The sequence below is a fragment of the Egretta garzetta genome, unplaced genomic scaffold (genome assembly GCF_000687185.1).
Source record: "Egretta garzetta isolate BGI_Z169 unplaced genomic scaffold, ASM68718v1 scaffold168, whole genome shotgun sequence".
NCBI lineage: Eukaryota > Metazoa > Chordata > Aves > Pelecaniformes > Ardeidae > Egretta > Egretta garzetta.
Window position 1 is genome coordinate 86,295 of NW_009260675.1, and position 14,597 is coordinate 100,891.

Sequence of the window (14,597 nt, forward strand, 5' to 3'; positions counted from 1 at the left end):
GAGGTTTGGGGTCTTCATAGAACCATAGAATCACAGAGTGGTTTGGGTTGGAAGGGACCCCTAGAGGCCATCTAGCCCAACCCCCCCGCAGGAGCAGGGACACTGCTAACTGGATCAGGTTGCTCAGAGCCCCGTCCAACCTGGCCTTGAATGTGTCCAGGGATGGGGCCTCCACCACCTCTCTGGGCAACCCCTGGCCCCCTTTAGGTACTGAAAGGCCGCAATCAGGTCTCCCCGCAGCCTTCTCTTCTCCAGGCGGAACAAGCCCAACTCTCTCAGCCTGTCCTCACAGGAGAGGTGCTCCAGCCCTAGGATCGTTTTTGTGGCCTTCCTCTGGACCAGCTCCAACAGTTCCATGTCCTTCTCCCTGTGAACTGCCATGCATCTTATCACCGTAACTCCCGCCGGATGAGAGCCGCGAGGAACGTGGGGGCCTGGGTCAGCCCGGCCAGCTCCAGGCACTTAGCTGGGTGGCGTAGCGGGGAAGGCAGCACAGGCCCCTGTGAACTGCCATGCATCTTATCACCGTAACTCCCGCCGGATGAGAGCCGCGAGGAACGTGGGGGCCTGGGTCAGCCCGGCCAGCTCCAGGCACTTAGCTGGGTGGCGTAGCGGGGAAGGCAGCACAGGCATCCCTGTGTTACAGGGGAGGGGGTGGAGGAGGGTGAGAAGGGGCTTTGGTGGGCAACCAACCCACCTGAGTTCGGTACTGCCTCCAGAGTGCGTTGCTTGCCACCAAGTTTGAAGGCAGTCTAAGGTGAAAGCAATCATCTCGCCTAGAATCAATCCAGTCCCAGCTGTGTAAAAGCCCAGGAAGTTAATGGGCTGCTGTCTCCAAAGTGATGTGTCTGTGGATACCTGTGTATACATACAGTCCACATACATGCTCCAAGCCAAAACAGGGACTGATAATGACTTGCGGTTGCATGGGTAAAATTAATTGCTCCTTCACATAGTTTCTGATGTTGTCCAATATTTTCATAAACAAGAGTTTAAAGAAATACCCCTTTTTTTTGAGATAACACAAGAAAAAAGAGATGAAGTTCATCTGTCAACATTGTCAGATGTTAGCGTGGTAACAGATACAGAGCCCAGGCCACTTGATCGCTTTGTAATTCGATGCTCTTTCTTACCTAAGCTGCTAAGGATTCGCTTTCTTCATCTGAAACCTCAGAAGTACTTGTTTTGCAACTGAAATCCTATTTCAAGGACTATTGGAAAGTGTGCCAACAGCAGGGTGCTTCTGCATTTTCAAAATGACTGCCATGTCATCCTTCTCATTACAGTGTACTCCAGGTTAATCAGCTCTGCGACAGAATCCTTTATGCTCCCAAGCTGCCCTCATACATTTTTACTTGGAACCAATTTGAAATGCAATTTAGCCACTACCAGCTCCTAAAGCCAAGTCCAGCTACTCTAAACTTGATGACCTTTCCCTGATGTTCATCTCCGTTCACTTGCACTTCCCATTTCCCCAGAATATCCTAGAGAAGCTTATTTGGTCTTCAGGGTGGCTTGGGGATCTGCCTTTCTTTTTCAATGCTGTTGCTACAGACAGACATTTCTTTCTCAATGCTGCATTTTTATCTGTGCATTTTTGGACAGAAATATTTCATTTTAGTTTGTTTGCTTTTCCCTGCAGCACTTCTAGCAGTCTTTATTCTTGCCATATATTGCCAAAAGCAGAAGTTAGTCAGCTTGAAAAAGGACATAAGGAACGTCTCTGGTCAAGTGTTTGAATGAGTCATCTGCAGAGGAGTTGAGGTTAACGGAGGTGGGACATCAGCCGTTCTCATTTTTTGATCACTGTTTTTGGAACCTGCACCGGCTGTGGAGGAAGGTCTGCGGACTGCTTGACGTCTGCCAGAAAACAAAATAGAGAGGGAGGCCCAGTGTCAGGGAGGCCCAGTGTCAGGTTTGAACTTGCTGTGCAGTAGTCAGCCCCTCTACTGGAAAACTGGTCAGTGTCGAGAATTGAAAAATGATAGATGCTTGGATAGCTACTAATCAATATCTAAGTTGCATCAAGCAACAATATTGTGGCAAGGCATTGGTAAGTAAGGAACATAAGGCTGTCAGCAGAGAATGATGTTGATCTTACATGGTGTGGATCATTCACTTACTAAGCCTTTTCTAGTGGTGTAGAGACTGCACAAACTCCAGTCTCTATGTCATTGTCAGCAGAAATATTACCAGGGTGCTTGTTAGCTTGCTTTCCTCATGAAATAAGTCTTACGCAACCACGTTGGCTGTCAGCCTCACTGCTTAATAACTTGTTGGCCAACATCAATCAAACTCGATAGCAGGGTAAGGTATAAACAAAGTTACAGCTTCTGTCAAAGCTGGTATATAGACAGCCCAGAGATCCAAACTGGTGCCATCACTGAGGGAAACGTAGTCCATATCCAGCCCTTAGGCATTTTGTTTGACAGAGCTTCCGGCCAACCAACCCGTGTGCAGTGCCAGGTTTCACTATGGTACACCTCCTGGCCCTGAAGAGCCATGGATGCAGAACAGGTGCTTATGGAGAAGAACGTGGGAAACACCCACAAGATCTAGGAGCCGGTACTACAACACAAACTGTTCCCCAATGTCAAGGCAGAACATTTAACATGGAAGACAAAGAACAGGCTGGGAATTTTTACCAGGAAAGAACTTCCACAAAATGTGACTCCATTTTTTCCTGTAGCCTTTTGCTGCATGTTATCTGACTTCACTGGGTTATTTTCTTTCTGAAGAAAGTAGCCAGGCATAGATAACCAAGGCTATAAGTACAGAGTCCTCTCTCCCTAAAGCACCTGCCAAAGATCATAAACCTACAAAGAGATCTGCCTGCAAAACAAATCGATGCACTCAAGTTGCCCAAAAGGTGTGTAATATTTTTCAGAGATGCACGGCACAAAGAAAGGAAGAAAGAAGCTGCAGCAGATCAAGGGAGTTAAATGAGAAATCCAGGTTCAGGTCAAGGAACACAGGGGAATCTAAAATACAGAACTGGGAAAACAGGACAGACAAGAGCAGGCAGGAAGGTGGCTTGTGGTGGCTGCTAAAGAGAGCTGGAAGTGCCAGACTCAGGAAGCACCCGCAAGTCAGCCATCAGCCCGCATTCTCACATTCGCTTTCCCTCAGGAAATGTTGGGCTAGATGACAGGGCGTCACATTTAGGAAAATTGCTCTTTAAATACACATGATGTATGTCTGGATGAGGTATCCGAATGTTTAAGTTAAGCTGAATTGAATTGGAAAGTTTCAAGTTAAACTGGAAGGTTTTGGTAAGATTGAAGAGCCCCTATCTGTATCCCAGATTCCTGTGTGACTTTTGTCATTCCACAGAAGCTGCTACACCATTTGTTCCAAGGACGCTGAATTGCCAAGATCCAGATTTTAAAGACATCTTCTGAACACAGAGGCACCACAGAGGAAATCTGTTACTTTGCTACAGCCTGATGATGTCTTCAACGCTGGGTCATCTTCCAGGAAGAAATTTTTGCAACCCCTGCCCTGTGGGCACAGATGCATTATTCAGGGGGTGATGTGAACCCAACAGCTGGCATCAAACCAACAACTGGTTGAGACTGGATGCTCAGCCAAATTCTATAACCAGCTATCAAAAAGCAATCAAATGCAGCTACTTTGCTATGAAGAACTGGTTACCATGCTGACTAATAAACTAACTGCTTACCTGTTTGATTCAGCACATAAAAAATCCCAGGAAGAGAAAATTGAGGAAATAAAATTAAAAAACGAGAACCTGAGAAAAAGAGAGTCACGATCACCTGGCCTGTCTATCTCTCCCATAGCTTCTGAACCTCTGAAGCCATTTTCAGATGAATTTGGAAGAGTAAAAAAACTTCAGAGATCATTACATTCCCTGTAGGTCTAGGGGGCAAGGGGATGAGTGGAGACCAGCAGCTGGATAAAGGACAACAAAACCAATGCTCCCACAAGCAGACAGGCAGGACTAAGCAGAAAACCCCACTGTAGTATGGCTGCTTGAGGTTACTTGGGGAAGGCTGATACAGTAGAGGACAAAGACAGGCTTTGTTATTTCCGCTGCTTGTGGAACAATTCATTTTTAATTGCTATACCAGAATAATTTGGCCAAAGAGTTCTAGTCTATGCCAACTAAGAAAAACTGCGTATCTCAGCACTTTTAATTGATTAACATTACTTTGTAAGGCAGAACCATTTCAGTCATCTTCAGGGTAACACCACTGCTTTTAACCTGTTGTTTAAAACCACTGAACCAGGGCGTTGGTGTTCAGAAGGGGAAGGCAGTACACATTCACTGCTCGAGATCAGTTACTGCATCCTACTGCCAACTGTCTGCGTGGATAAAGCCGCTGCCCTTGTCCTTTCTGTGAGGCACATACACCTTTTTGTTTTAAAAGTCTAAAGATGGATCCGATCAGCTTCCATATGCACAGAAAGTGAATTACAAGGTGAATGGTATAATTAACACTAAAGAACAAACCGCACAAATAAACTGAAGTGCCACATTCTCACAAAGGCTAAGAAATTAATATTTAATATGCATCAAAGATTTTATTTGCATTAACTGAAGATTCAAATATTAAAATAAGTCTACATTAAATTACAATATTAAATATGTTTTAAATACAATAAACTAAATGTGTTTAGTTTCTAAACACAAAGAGAACAAAAATAATTCAGGATGCAACACAATTAATGACACCAGATGACAGAACAAGGACTTTAATATGTAAATCCACAAGATGTCAACTCGTAGCAATGTTTACTTTAAGAAGAGGTTGTGGCCTTTTAAACTGATGCACAAAACCCATGTGACATAAACTTAGTAAGGTATCTCTCCAGAAAATATTGCTCAGTTAAACTCTCATTTATCCCATGATCAAAACTCCTTTGGTAGCTCTTTTTCAGAATGAAACACACCAGTATGCAAATCCGGAAAATAAACCGAGTCTTGTAAATATTACCACAAAAGGTGTCTTCCTTATAGTTACAATTATCTAACAGATCTACAGTGTCTTTCATTCTTTAATTCAAATCAACTTACATATATACAATATGTAACAAAGTACTCACAAAATCCTTAATCTTTCAAGACAAAAAACTGCTTTCACAATATCGAGACCATAAAAGTCTTTTTTAAAAAAGTTTTTGTTTTTTAAAGTGGAACACGCTGTACAGTAGATTCCCTGTATGTTATTTTAAAGGCAAAACTAAATGTTACGGTAATTACATAAACAGTGATAAACACCAGTTGCCCTAAAATGAGGTAGGGCCTCTTTGACTCAGATCTAATCTTTGCCACCCAAGCCAGCCAGAAGTAGTAATAAAATAATAATCCAAATCTTAGCTAAATAATCCAACAACTCACTACACACATGAACATAGTTGTCCTCTTGGCACTTCAAGGATCTCACTTCAAAACCTGATTTATCCAAACCAGACTGAAGTTTATAATCATTTGAAAGAAAATTAATTGAACACAAGTTTAAGGGTTTTTATGGTGCATAATTTCAAAAATTCAGTGTATTTCAACAACACTGCTTGTATGTAACTGTTCATCAATTAAGGGTTTTTAAAAATTACCCAAGTTGTCACTGTAGCTAAAGAATGCAGCATATAGGGTCTTTATGGGTGCAGTTAGAAACACATAAATGAAGAAACCAGACTTGCATCCACCACAGAAGTATTTCTCAGACAGGTAGTTTTACCTTTCCATCCAACTTCAATGACAGTGTTAAACAAACCTGTAAAACTAAGTTTTGAAGAACCCAAAAGAACAAAAGAAGAACTAAAAGAAATAAAAAATATGATGTTTAAAATTAGCAAGGAGTCTTGACAAGGATGATGGATTAACATTTCATTTTGCTTCTCTTCCACAGCAGTGCATGCAGCTGGTTGAATAATATACATCAACCTGAAATCTGCTAAAAGGAAAGTCTGGAACAGCATAGGTATTCGGTGTCCTGAAGATATATGTGGATGATTTCAGGTTTTATTTTGGGGTTTTTTTTGTTGGGATTATTTTTTGGTTGTTTTTTGTTTGTTTGTAAGTAAAAGCATTTTCTCTCCATTATGCAACATAGTGGTACTGATTGGGGTTGTCTTTATCTCTCTCCATATAGTCTCTGTCAATGAGAGATTCAATCCTCTTTTTCAAGTCTCCAGGCTACAAGAAAAGATGTGATTAGTGAAACAGTTAAAAATATATTTGCATTTATATTACATTTAAAAAAATAGGACTGCTAACAGCTACATAAGAAAATGCACCACAGTAAAGACCTAATATAATTTCCTACTGATACACTGACTTATTTCTGTTCACACTCATTTTAATACCTTAATCTTTGGATTTCATTCAGACATATTTCACATTTCTTACTCTTATGGTCCAGCTGAATGGAAAAATATATTACACATTTTTTAGATAATTCTAGGATGGTTTGAAAAACAAAATCAGTTACCTTTACAGGAAATTTCAGTTGATTATACAGTTCAGAAACAAGGAGATTATGACCAAGAGTCTTTCTCATCTTCATTATTCGTACAATAGCAGCATCAATCTGATATTGCCTGTCTTGAAAAACTCTTTCAGTTGTGCTGACCTGTTCCTCGACCTAAAGAGCAATACAACACCACAAATCATACCACCTTCTTTGCTATTTTTTAATCAATTATATTTCTATAGTTAACCTTTCCGATGAAGTGCAACTCATGTATTCTTACTCATCTTTGAGACAGATGCATGCATTACTGCATGCTAACAAACAAGTGATTCTGAGCTGGTGAGGAGTCTGGAGCACAAGTCTGATGAGGAGCGGCTGAGGGAACTGGGGTTGTTCAGCCTGGAGAAGAGGAGGCTGAGGGGAGACCTTATTGCCCTCTACAACTGCCTGACAGGAGGGTGTAGTGAGGTGGGGGTCGGCCTCTTCTCCCTGGTAACGGGTGATAGGACGAGGGGAAATGGCCTCAAGTTGCGCCGGGGGAGGTTTAGGTTAGACATTAGGAAAAAAATTTTCACCGAAAGGGTTGCCAGGCATGGGAGCAGGCTGCCCAGGGAAGTGGTTGAGTCCCCATCCCTGGAGGTATTTAAAAGCCGGGCAGAGGAGGTTCTTAGGGCCATGGTTTAGTGGTGGGATGGCAGGGTTAGGTTAACAGTTGGACTTGATGATCTTAAAGGTCTTTTCCAACCTAAATGATTCTATGATTCTATGACTCTTAAGTGTACTGCTGAAGCAAGCCAAAGATAAAATTAAGGATAACAAAGAAAAAAAATAACGTATGCCTCGTGTTAAATCTATTCCATACATCAAACTAAATCTTAAAAGTTCACTTCAGATTTTTGAGAGAACATGGAACAGTTTGACAGCCCAAATACAGCAGTCTTCTGTATCAAACTGCTCAACTCCAATCTGACTTTTAGGGATTTTAATACACAAAGCAAAAAGGAAACAACTCACTCTTAATTAAAACATGTCACCTTGTGTCAAGAATTGGGATTCAAGTACAACAAAGACATCCACTGCAAAAACAGGGACAACCCTGACTTTAATAATTCTCTTACCCACTAAATAAAGAAAAGAAGTGACACGGTGACATTTGATTCATGAGTTCAATATGGTACCAACACTTCAGCCATACCATGAAAACTTCTGAGATGGACTGAAACATCTACAAGATGCTATCAGTTTAGTATATAGACATTTAAATGTGCAAGCACAGGCAAGAACCTGTTTCGATTTCAGGGAGTTTTAAAACCTTTATTGCCTCTGCGAGTCATCCTGACTACCAAAAAAATTAAGTATCCGTTTCCTTTCTCCATAGGCAGGAACTAGGAAAGGAAATGCAGAGATTCTGTCTCTCTCTGTGGGACGTGTGGATAAACAGTTAACACAAACAGAATTAATGCAAAAAATAAATACATACTGTTTCTTTCATTTGGATTTGGTTGATCTTTATTCTAAACAATTTATGCTTGAAATCACCATTAAAGATGAATTTATCTCCATCTTCTACATCCTTGCCCTTGGGATTTTTAATCAATACTCGTGCTTTTCCACAAGCTAAAGACTGCAAGGTTCTTCTTAATTCACTGTCCTCTGTGAAGAAGTTCAAAGTATGGGAGAAAGCAGAACAAAACATTAACATGAAGAGTTTCATGTGATTAATCTAGAAATACAATTGAAAAGTCACTGGTTTTATGTTAGTGCCTTCTTCCAGCTAAGTTCCAGTTCGGGAACAAATTACAGCCCTTGAGCTTCATCTCACACCTTTCACAGGTAGAGTGCTGAGAGCATGCACAGAATTGCACAAGCCAGGGTGACAGACTCAGGCTCATCTCTGTGAGCTTTCCATCCCAAAGCAGCTTCAGAAAAGATTCCACATTAACATCAGCCTGGTTTTATTGCTTTAGTTTTGTTTGGTAGTAACAGGACTTTAGAAGAAAAAAAAAAAAAAAAAAATCAGTTGATGACAAGAAGCTCAAGCCACCCATTTTATGGTTTCATTGCTATTTTTCAAACACACCAGAAAATAAATAATAAAAAGAAATCTTAAGTTCATAGGAAGATTTGTGAGAAGGCAGAGCTGACAGTTATTATAGTCACAAACTTCTCCCACAACATGAAAATAGTAGAAACAAGTGGGTGAGGAAAATTACATCTAGTAAGATTTAAAGCTAAAAGCATTTGAACAAGTAGATAAAATGAAGTCTCAAACATTCTAATAATTATGTTGCAAAGTCTCGTATCAAGATTTTGCATTAGAACAGCCCCTGAAGTCTCTAGAATACTTTTATTCACAATATAAAATTATCACCATATGTATGGGATCTCCTGATCAGAGTTTTAGTCTAAAAACTGAAAGAAAGGTTTTGCAATCTAGTGCTGAAGTACAGTGTAGCTGAGTAAAAGATTAACACTGTTATTATTTCTAAAGCACTAACTTTCACACAGAGTGACCTTTTCCTTTTTTAAACTTCCAGCTGCTCTATGATTACTAAGAAAGCCTTTAAACCACATTGACTTAGCAAGCATTTATAGTGTTTCACACTTTTTGGGTGTTTCACCTTCAGTAAATGCAGACTGTTGTGGTTTTGTCCAAACACAAGGATGCTGTTAAAAGCATTTGGTATGCTTAGGAGCTTTGTTTCTGTCCTGCATGCTACATCGCCCAATACAGCATGCCAAAGGGAAGGTAATCTACAATCACCTATCAATCACTAAGTAAAAACTACAGCTTCTAGAGGCTTTCTTGACAACAAGAAAGGCAGGTAAAAACACGGAGTATGTTTTGACAACACATCTCAAAGAAGCACGGTTACCAAAGAGAAGGTAACCATTCTTTCTCCGAGCGACACTTTATGCATTTTCCAACTGCAGTAACGTACCAGAGACAGTCTCATCTCTCTACAGAGACTGGCGAGAATTTATTGTAACAGTGACTGGAAAACACACGTTCCAACTATGGCCAGTTAATGCAGATGAAGACACTGATATCCCAAAGGGACAGAAATCCACGTCATATTTTGTGAGGTTTTTGTTTGTTTTGTGGTTGTGGGTTTTTTGGGTTTTTTTTAGTGATGTGGTGATCACCCATAAGGTACTCTTCTACTTAGCATGAGGAAAATTCTTACGACTTCCTGATCCCCCAAAACATGTTGTTTTCTGCCTTTTATTACTATTCACCTCTAAGAGGAACTTCCCTCTCAAGCCATGAAAATTTAGTTTATTTTACAGCTTGTGAGGAGCTCTTATCAAGAACTTTTAAAAGACAAGCGCACAATTATGATTGTGCATATGGTTGCCAACTCCCTCAAAGAGAAATCATGCATCACATAAATCATGCTGGCTCTTCCCTAATATACACTTATCGCTGAGCCTACCAGTTCTGTTCTTCCCAATACAGACCTGCTGCCCTGCAGTAATCTGCAGAATTACTCCACGAACTTAAAAAAATACATACAAAAAATAGCATTGCTCTTGTCACTTGTCATCCTTATTGCACCAAGGCTCACTGAAATTATAAACTAGACAAACAAGTTCAATATTTGTATTGGGCAGTTCCATTAAAGCTTCTGGATTAATTCTACCAATTGGTGGTGGTCTAATTTACTGATCTGTTCTAAACCCTTTACTGACACTTCAGCTTGCAATATTTTATTCTGCCCTATGGCACGGGCCTGACTGTCTGCACTCTTCTGCAGTAAGCAGCAATGTGAAAAGACTGGGTAACAGCTCATAATAGGGTCTCAACATCAATACATGTTAGTTAAATAAAAACTGCACAAGGCTTCCACCACCCCCCAGAATGAGCTGGCGGACATGAACACCAAAGTAAAGGAAGTGGTTAGATGCAATCCTTCAGAGTTAAGAGGTTCGGTATCCCTTTCAGTGTTCAGTTTGGAACTGAAGAACAGGCACACTGGGTCAGAAGGTCCATCTGTCCCAGCCTCTGGCAGTGGCCATGAGCAGGTGAGCATAGGGCAGCAAAGCTAATACAGCTCCATACTTCCCTGCTCTTCCTCCTCCTCATCCGACTGCTCGCTAAATCTCCAATAACTTACGGCTCAGGGACTTCCTTAGCCAGAGGTGGTTTCTATGCACTGAGAAACCTTCAGTGCTTTGTTCTTCCTTGAACCTGTCTCCTTGAATTTTGTAAACTTCCAGCTTTTATAACATGCCATTTAGTTTTTGGTTTATGCCCTCTAGCTGCCTTTTTTTTTTTTTTGAGTAAGAAAACAAATCCCTATTCACAGATTTCTATTTACCTTTTGGTCTATTTAGTTTAGTCCTAACATTTAGCTGTTCCCTTCTAAAGAAGCTGTCCCACATCTTCCATCTTTATTCCCATTCTCTGAACTCTTCTTGAATCTACAATGTTATTTTTAGGTGGTGGAGGGAGAAGTCTGACAAACCTTACAGACTTTCTAAAGCATTTTAGTGTGCCAGCAGCTTCACTCCCTTTGAATTTTGATGGAGCCCATCAGTCTTACACAGGTTCCCCCTGTTTCAAAGGCTTTTCTACTTCCTAATAGATCTAGACCTCTGCCATACATAATTTTTTCAGGCATACTTTGCAATTCATCTAGCCCTGCACATGGTGTTTAGAACATTTAGAAATGGTTTCTATGGCAACCCTAATGCCCAGGTTCTGCCCTCCAGGATTTCTACCATGTCCTGTGTTATTTGTATCCATAAGCCAGCACCTCTGGTTCATCCAGGTCAGTCTCCGAGAGTCTGGCTGTCAGCACCTCTGCCCTTAGTGGTCAATTCATCAAGCAGCTGCTTCACAAATTCGGCTACTTTTTCTAATAACTGAATCTCTGTTCTTTTCCAACTATCAGGGATACCAGCCTTCAGCAGGGTACTGATGAGCAAAAGGATCATCCAAGCAGCAGGAGGCAGGAAGGGGGCAGTGTCAGACCTATTTTTGAGATCATTTCTGGCCATAAGAGTTTCCTCTCTTTTAGAAGTAGGGAGCCTGCTAGGTGGGAATGGGACCTCAAAGTGGCTCCAAAAGCCTTGTGTAGGAAGAGCCTGGGAAGACAGATTTTATGTCATCCACCCTGGCCCCACAGGACCCCCATGAGTTGTGCTCATTACCTGCGTTCCTGCACTACTTCCCCACGGAAGAGAGAAACACAGACACGGCACTCGGTGCAATGACATAGCATAATATAGATAGCTCCCAGCTATCAATCGGTTCTATCCAGCTGCCTTAAAATCAGTCTACTGAAATCCTTTCTATTGTGCTACAGCATAATGAACTTCCATGCAGCAGATTTTATCTGTTGCTGTGAGGCAGCCAGAATGCAAGCTCTGAGGTACAGCAATACAAGATGAGAAAGCAGGATCTGGATCAGGCTTGTGTGAATTTGTGTTTGTTCTGTAACCATTGTACTCTGACCTAATGAGCCTCTCCGGACAATCCCGATGCTTATCGTTCACACTGGCATGAGTTTTCTTCAGCTCCCTTAGCATTAATGGAGTGGATGACTAAGCAACCTGAGGCTTCAAGCCTAAGAAGCTGAAGCACCTGGGCTGCACTGCCTTCTGCAACAGATCAAATCTGCTGCCCCATTTTACAGTATTTTAGTAAATATATTTACAATATTTTAGTACTTGTGTGGGTTCAAATACTCCTTCAGCAGCTGCTGTACTGGGTTGATCCTAAGATTCAGCGTGTGAAGTGCTACTGGCTATGACTTGCTGGTTGGTGCAGAAGTTCCAGAGAGTAAAGAGATGATAGCATTACCATTTTTAATGCCAATGGCTGTAACCATTTCAAGGAAGTGTAAAAATTAAAAAAAAGAAATCCCATCCAAGAGCATAAGAACACAGAAGGTAGATACTGCAGGTGGCTAAAAAAGGAAAACTCTATTTTTCCTTAGTTTTCTTTGTCCTTTCTGCCTTCAGGATTCAAGTGCAGAGGGAGACAGCTACAAAGTATATGTCCTACTGGACACCGCTGTTCTTAACACATCAGACCTATTGCAAATGCGACACTCCAGCAACAGTAATGGAAAAAAGGTGGGCAAGCTCTCAGTACAGCTCAATTGAAAATACTCTCTTCAATCATCCCAAAATGACAGTATTCTACAAAAGATCATTTTCAAAGTATACTGTGGTTTCAAATATTAGAACAAAAATAATCTGTACACACAACAGTCTTTATCACCGCTTGAATTTTAAGAGTTGCAATAATACATTTTGTAAGTCTAATAGGTTGTTAGTAGTATCATACACTGCACAGCTCTTACTATTCATTTTGTGAAGCATCTATTTTATCTGCACTAGGAAGTACCCGTAGCATGTTTTCCTCATCTCTTTTGGTGTCTATATACTATTGGCTCATACAGGTTGTCCTAATTGATCATTGCAAATTTCTTAAAATTAAGCCTTTATATACCACATCATAATTGGCAATCACTTGATGACAAAAATTTAAGAATCAAAAAGTACTCTTCCTACCTACACCAGTGGCCATTTTAATTTCTTCGAAACTGAATTCATCTCCTTCATTAAACATAAGCAACACTAATGTCTGAAAGAACGACACTTGAAATTCTTTCTTTCCCTAAAAAAGAAATATCAAATAAAATATTTAGAAGTACTATTCAAAGCAGTTTCTATTGTATCCTCTAAATCTGAGAAGTTACAGAAACTATACATTCTGGTTTTTATTTCTAGAAGATGACGTGCATTTTAGAATACCTAGCACACAGAACAATCTGCCTGAATGCAGTATCAAGAAACCAGGATATATTTAAAACCTCTTTTTGCTACTCCAACAGTAGCAATACAGCACACAGGAGAAGCTCATTAGAATGGCCTTGTATTTACTTCATATCATTCACTTCATTTTGATTACAACACATGAAATTCTGGCTTTGCTGCCATCAATAGTGAACCTCTTTATAAAATGTAACTTTGGTGAAGTATGGAGATGAGCAAACTATTACAAAGGAAATCTCTGCGTTGTATCAAATATGAAAGAAACAAAAGATAACTTTGGTTTGCTGTGACGCAGAGTGACAGTATTATCAGTAGCACAATGTTTGTACAAACAGGCAATGGAAAGGAAATAAATAACTCAAACTCTTCAGACAGCTGTAAACACATCTATCAATGGACAAATACAAACCTATCCATTTCACTGTTACAGAATGCCTAAACCTCTAATTTTCATATTCACAATGAATTAGTAAAAGTATTCAATTTTTTGGGGCTCTTTGCTCTGGCTCAGTTAAGTGGCATTATTAGCAAGATATTCTATGCGACAAAACAAAACCACATTAAGAAACAATGTGGTTATTTAAGACTTAAATAATTCAAAAAGTATTTCAATTTTAACCACAGTCATTACATCACTAACACCCTTCAGTCTCTTTTTGTATCAGTGAAGCATTCTAGAAGCATCACCAGTATTTCTATGATCAATTTCATATTAAAAAGATGCTGCATTTTTTTTCATTCATTTAATGCAATCTTCTTTATTTGAATGAGCAACAGTTTCTATCGATAGAAACAAATACAAATGTTACCAAAAGGTATCACCATTGTTGTCTTCCATGAGCTAGGTAATATTTCAGTTTAATTACAAAAAGCCTCCTTTCTATACAAAATAACAGTATTGAATTTTGATTGTTCCTCCACAAAAACATTACTACCTTTATAAAAATACAATGCATGACTAGATTCCAAATAATTGACTTAAATATTATCCCAACAGGCTAAGCATTAAACAAGCAAACTTACTTCCTTAAATTCTGCCTTTAGGACAGCATGCCCTAAAGTCGTCTGCCACTGAAGCTTTCGGCCACTGTGTTTTCCTAGGTAAAAGGTTTTAAATACCTCTTGAAGCTTTATCATCTGTAAAGCAAGGAGAGAAAAGAGTTTATTAGCGTTATACCACTGCCGTGATGCCAGATGATTTCACACACGTAATTTCTTTGGTTCTCCTCAATGATGTTTCATAATAAGCGTGTTTGTGTGAAAAACTAAATCCAAAGAGCAAAATTCAGCTCTCAAGTACACTGGTACTATTATGCACAAAAGAAAGCCTCAATTCAAGTGCAGCTTAATTCCCCTGCCTGCTGCCCCCTG

General features: G+C 40.1%; 1 protein-coding gene across 1 annotated transcript in view; it reads right to left on the reverse strand.

Annotated features, from left to right (window-relative positions):
* Positions 1–4,582: 4,582 nt before the first annotated feature.
* CUL4A (cullin 4A) overlaps positions 4,583–14,597 on the reverse strand; it is a 39,300-nt gene continuing 29,285 nt past the window's right edge. The window contains exons 16-20 of the mRNA XM_035901161.1: positions 14,250–14,363; positions 12,963–13,068; positions 7,918–8,090; positions 6,456–6,608; positions 4,583–6,160 (exon numbers count right to left, since the gene is read on the reverse strand). Of these exons, the coding sequence (XP_035757054.1) occupies positions 6,065–6,160; positions 6,456–6,608; positions 7,918–8,090; positions 12,963–13,068; positions 14,250–14,363 (642 nt within the window). The 3' untranslated portion in view covers positions 4,583–6,064. The remainder of the gene's footprint in view (positions 6,161–6,455; positions 6,609–7,917; positions 8,091–12,962; positions 13,069–14,249; positions 14,364–14,597) is intronic.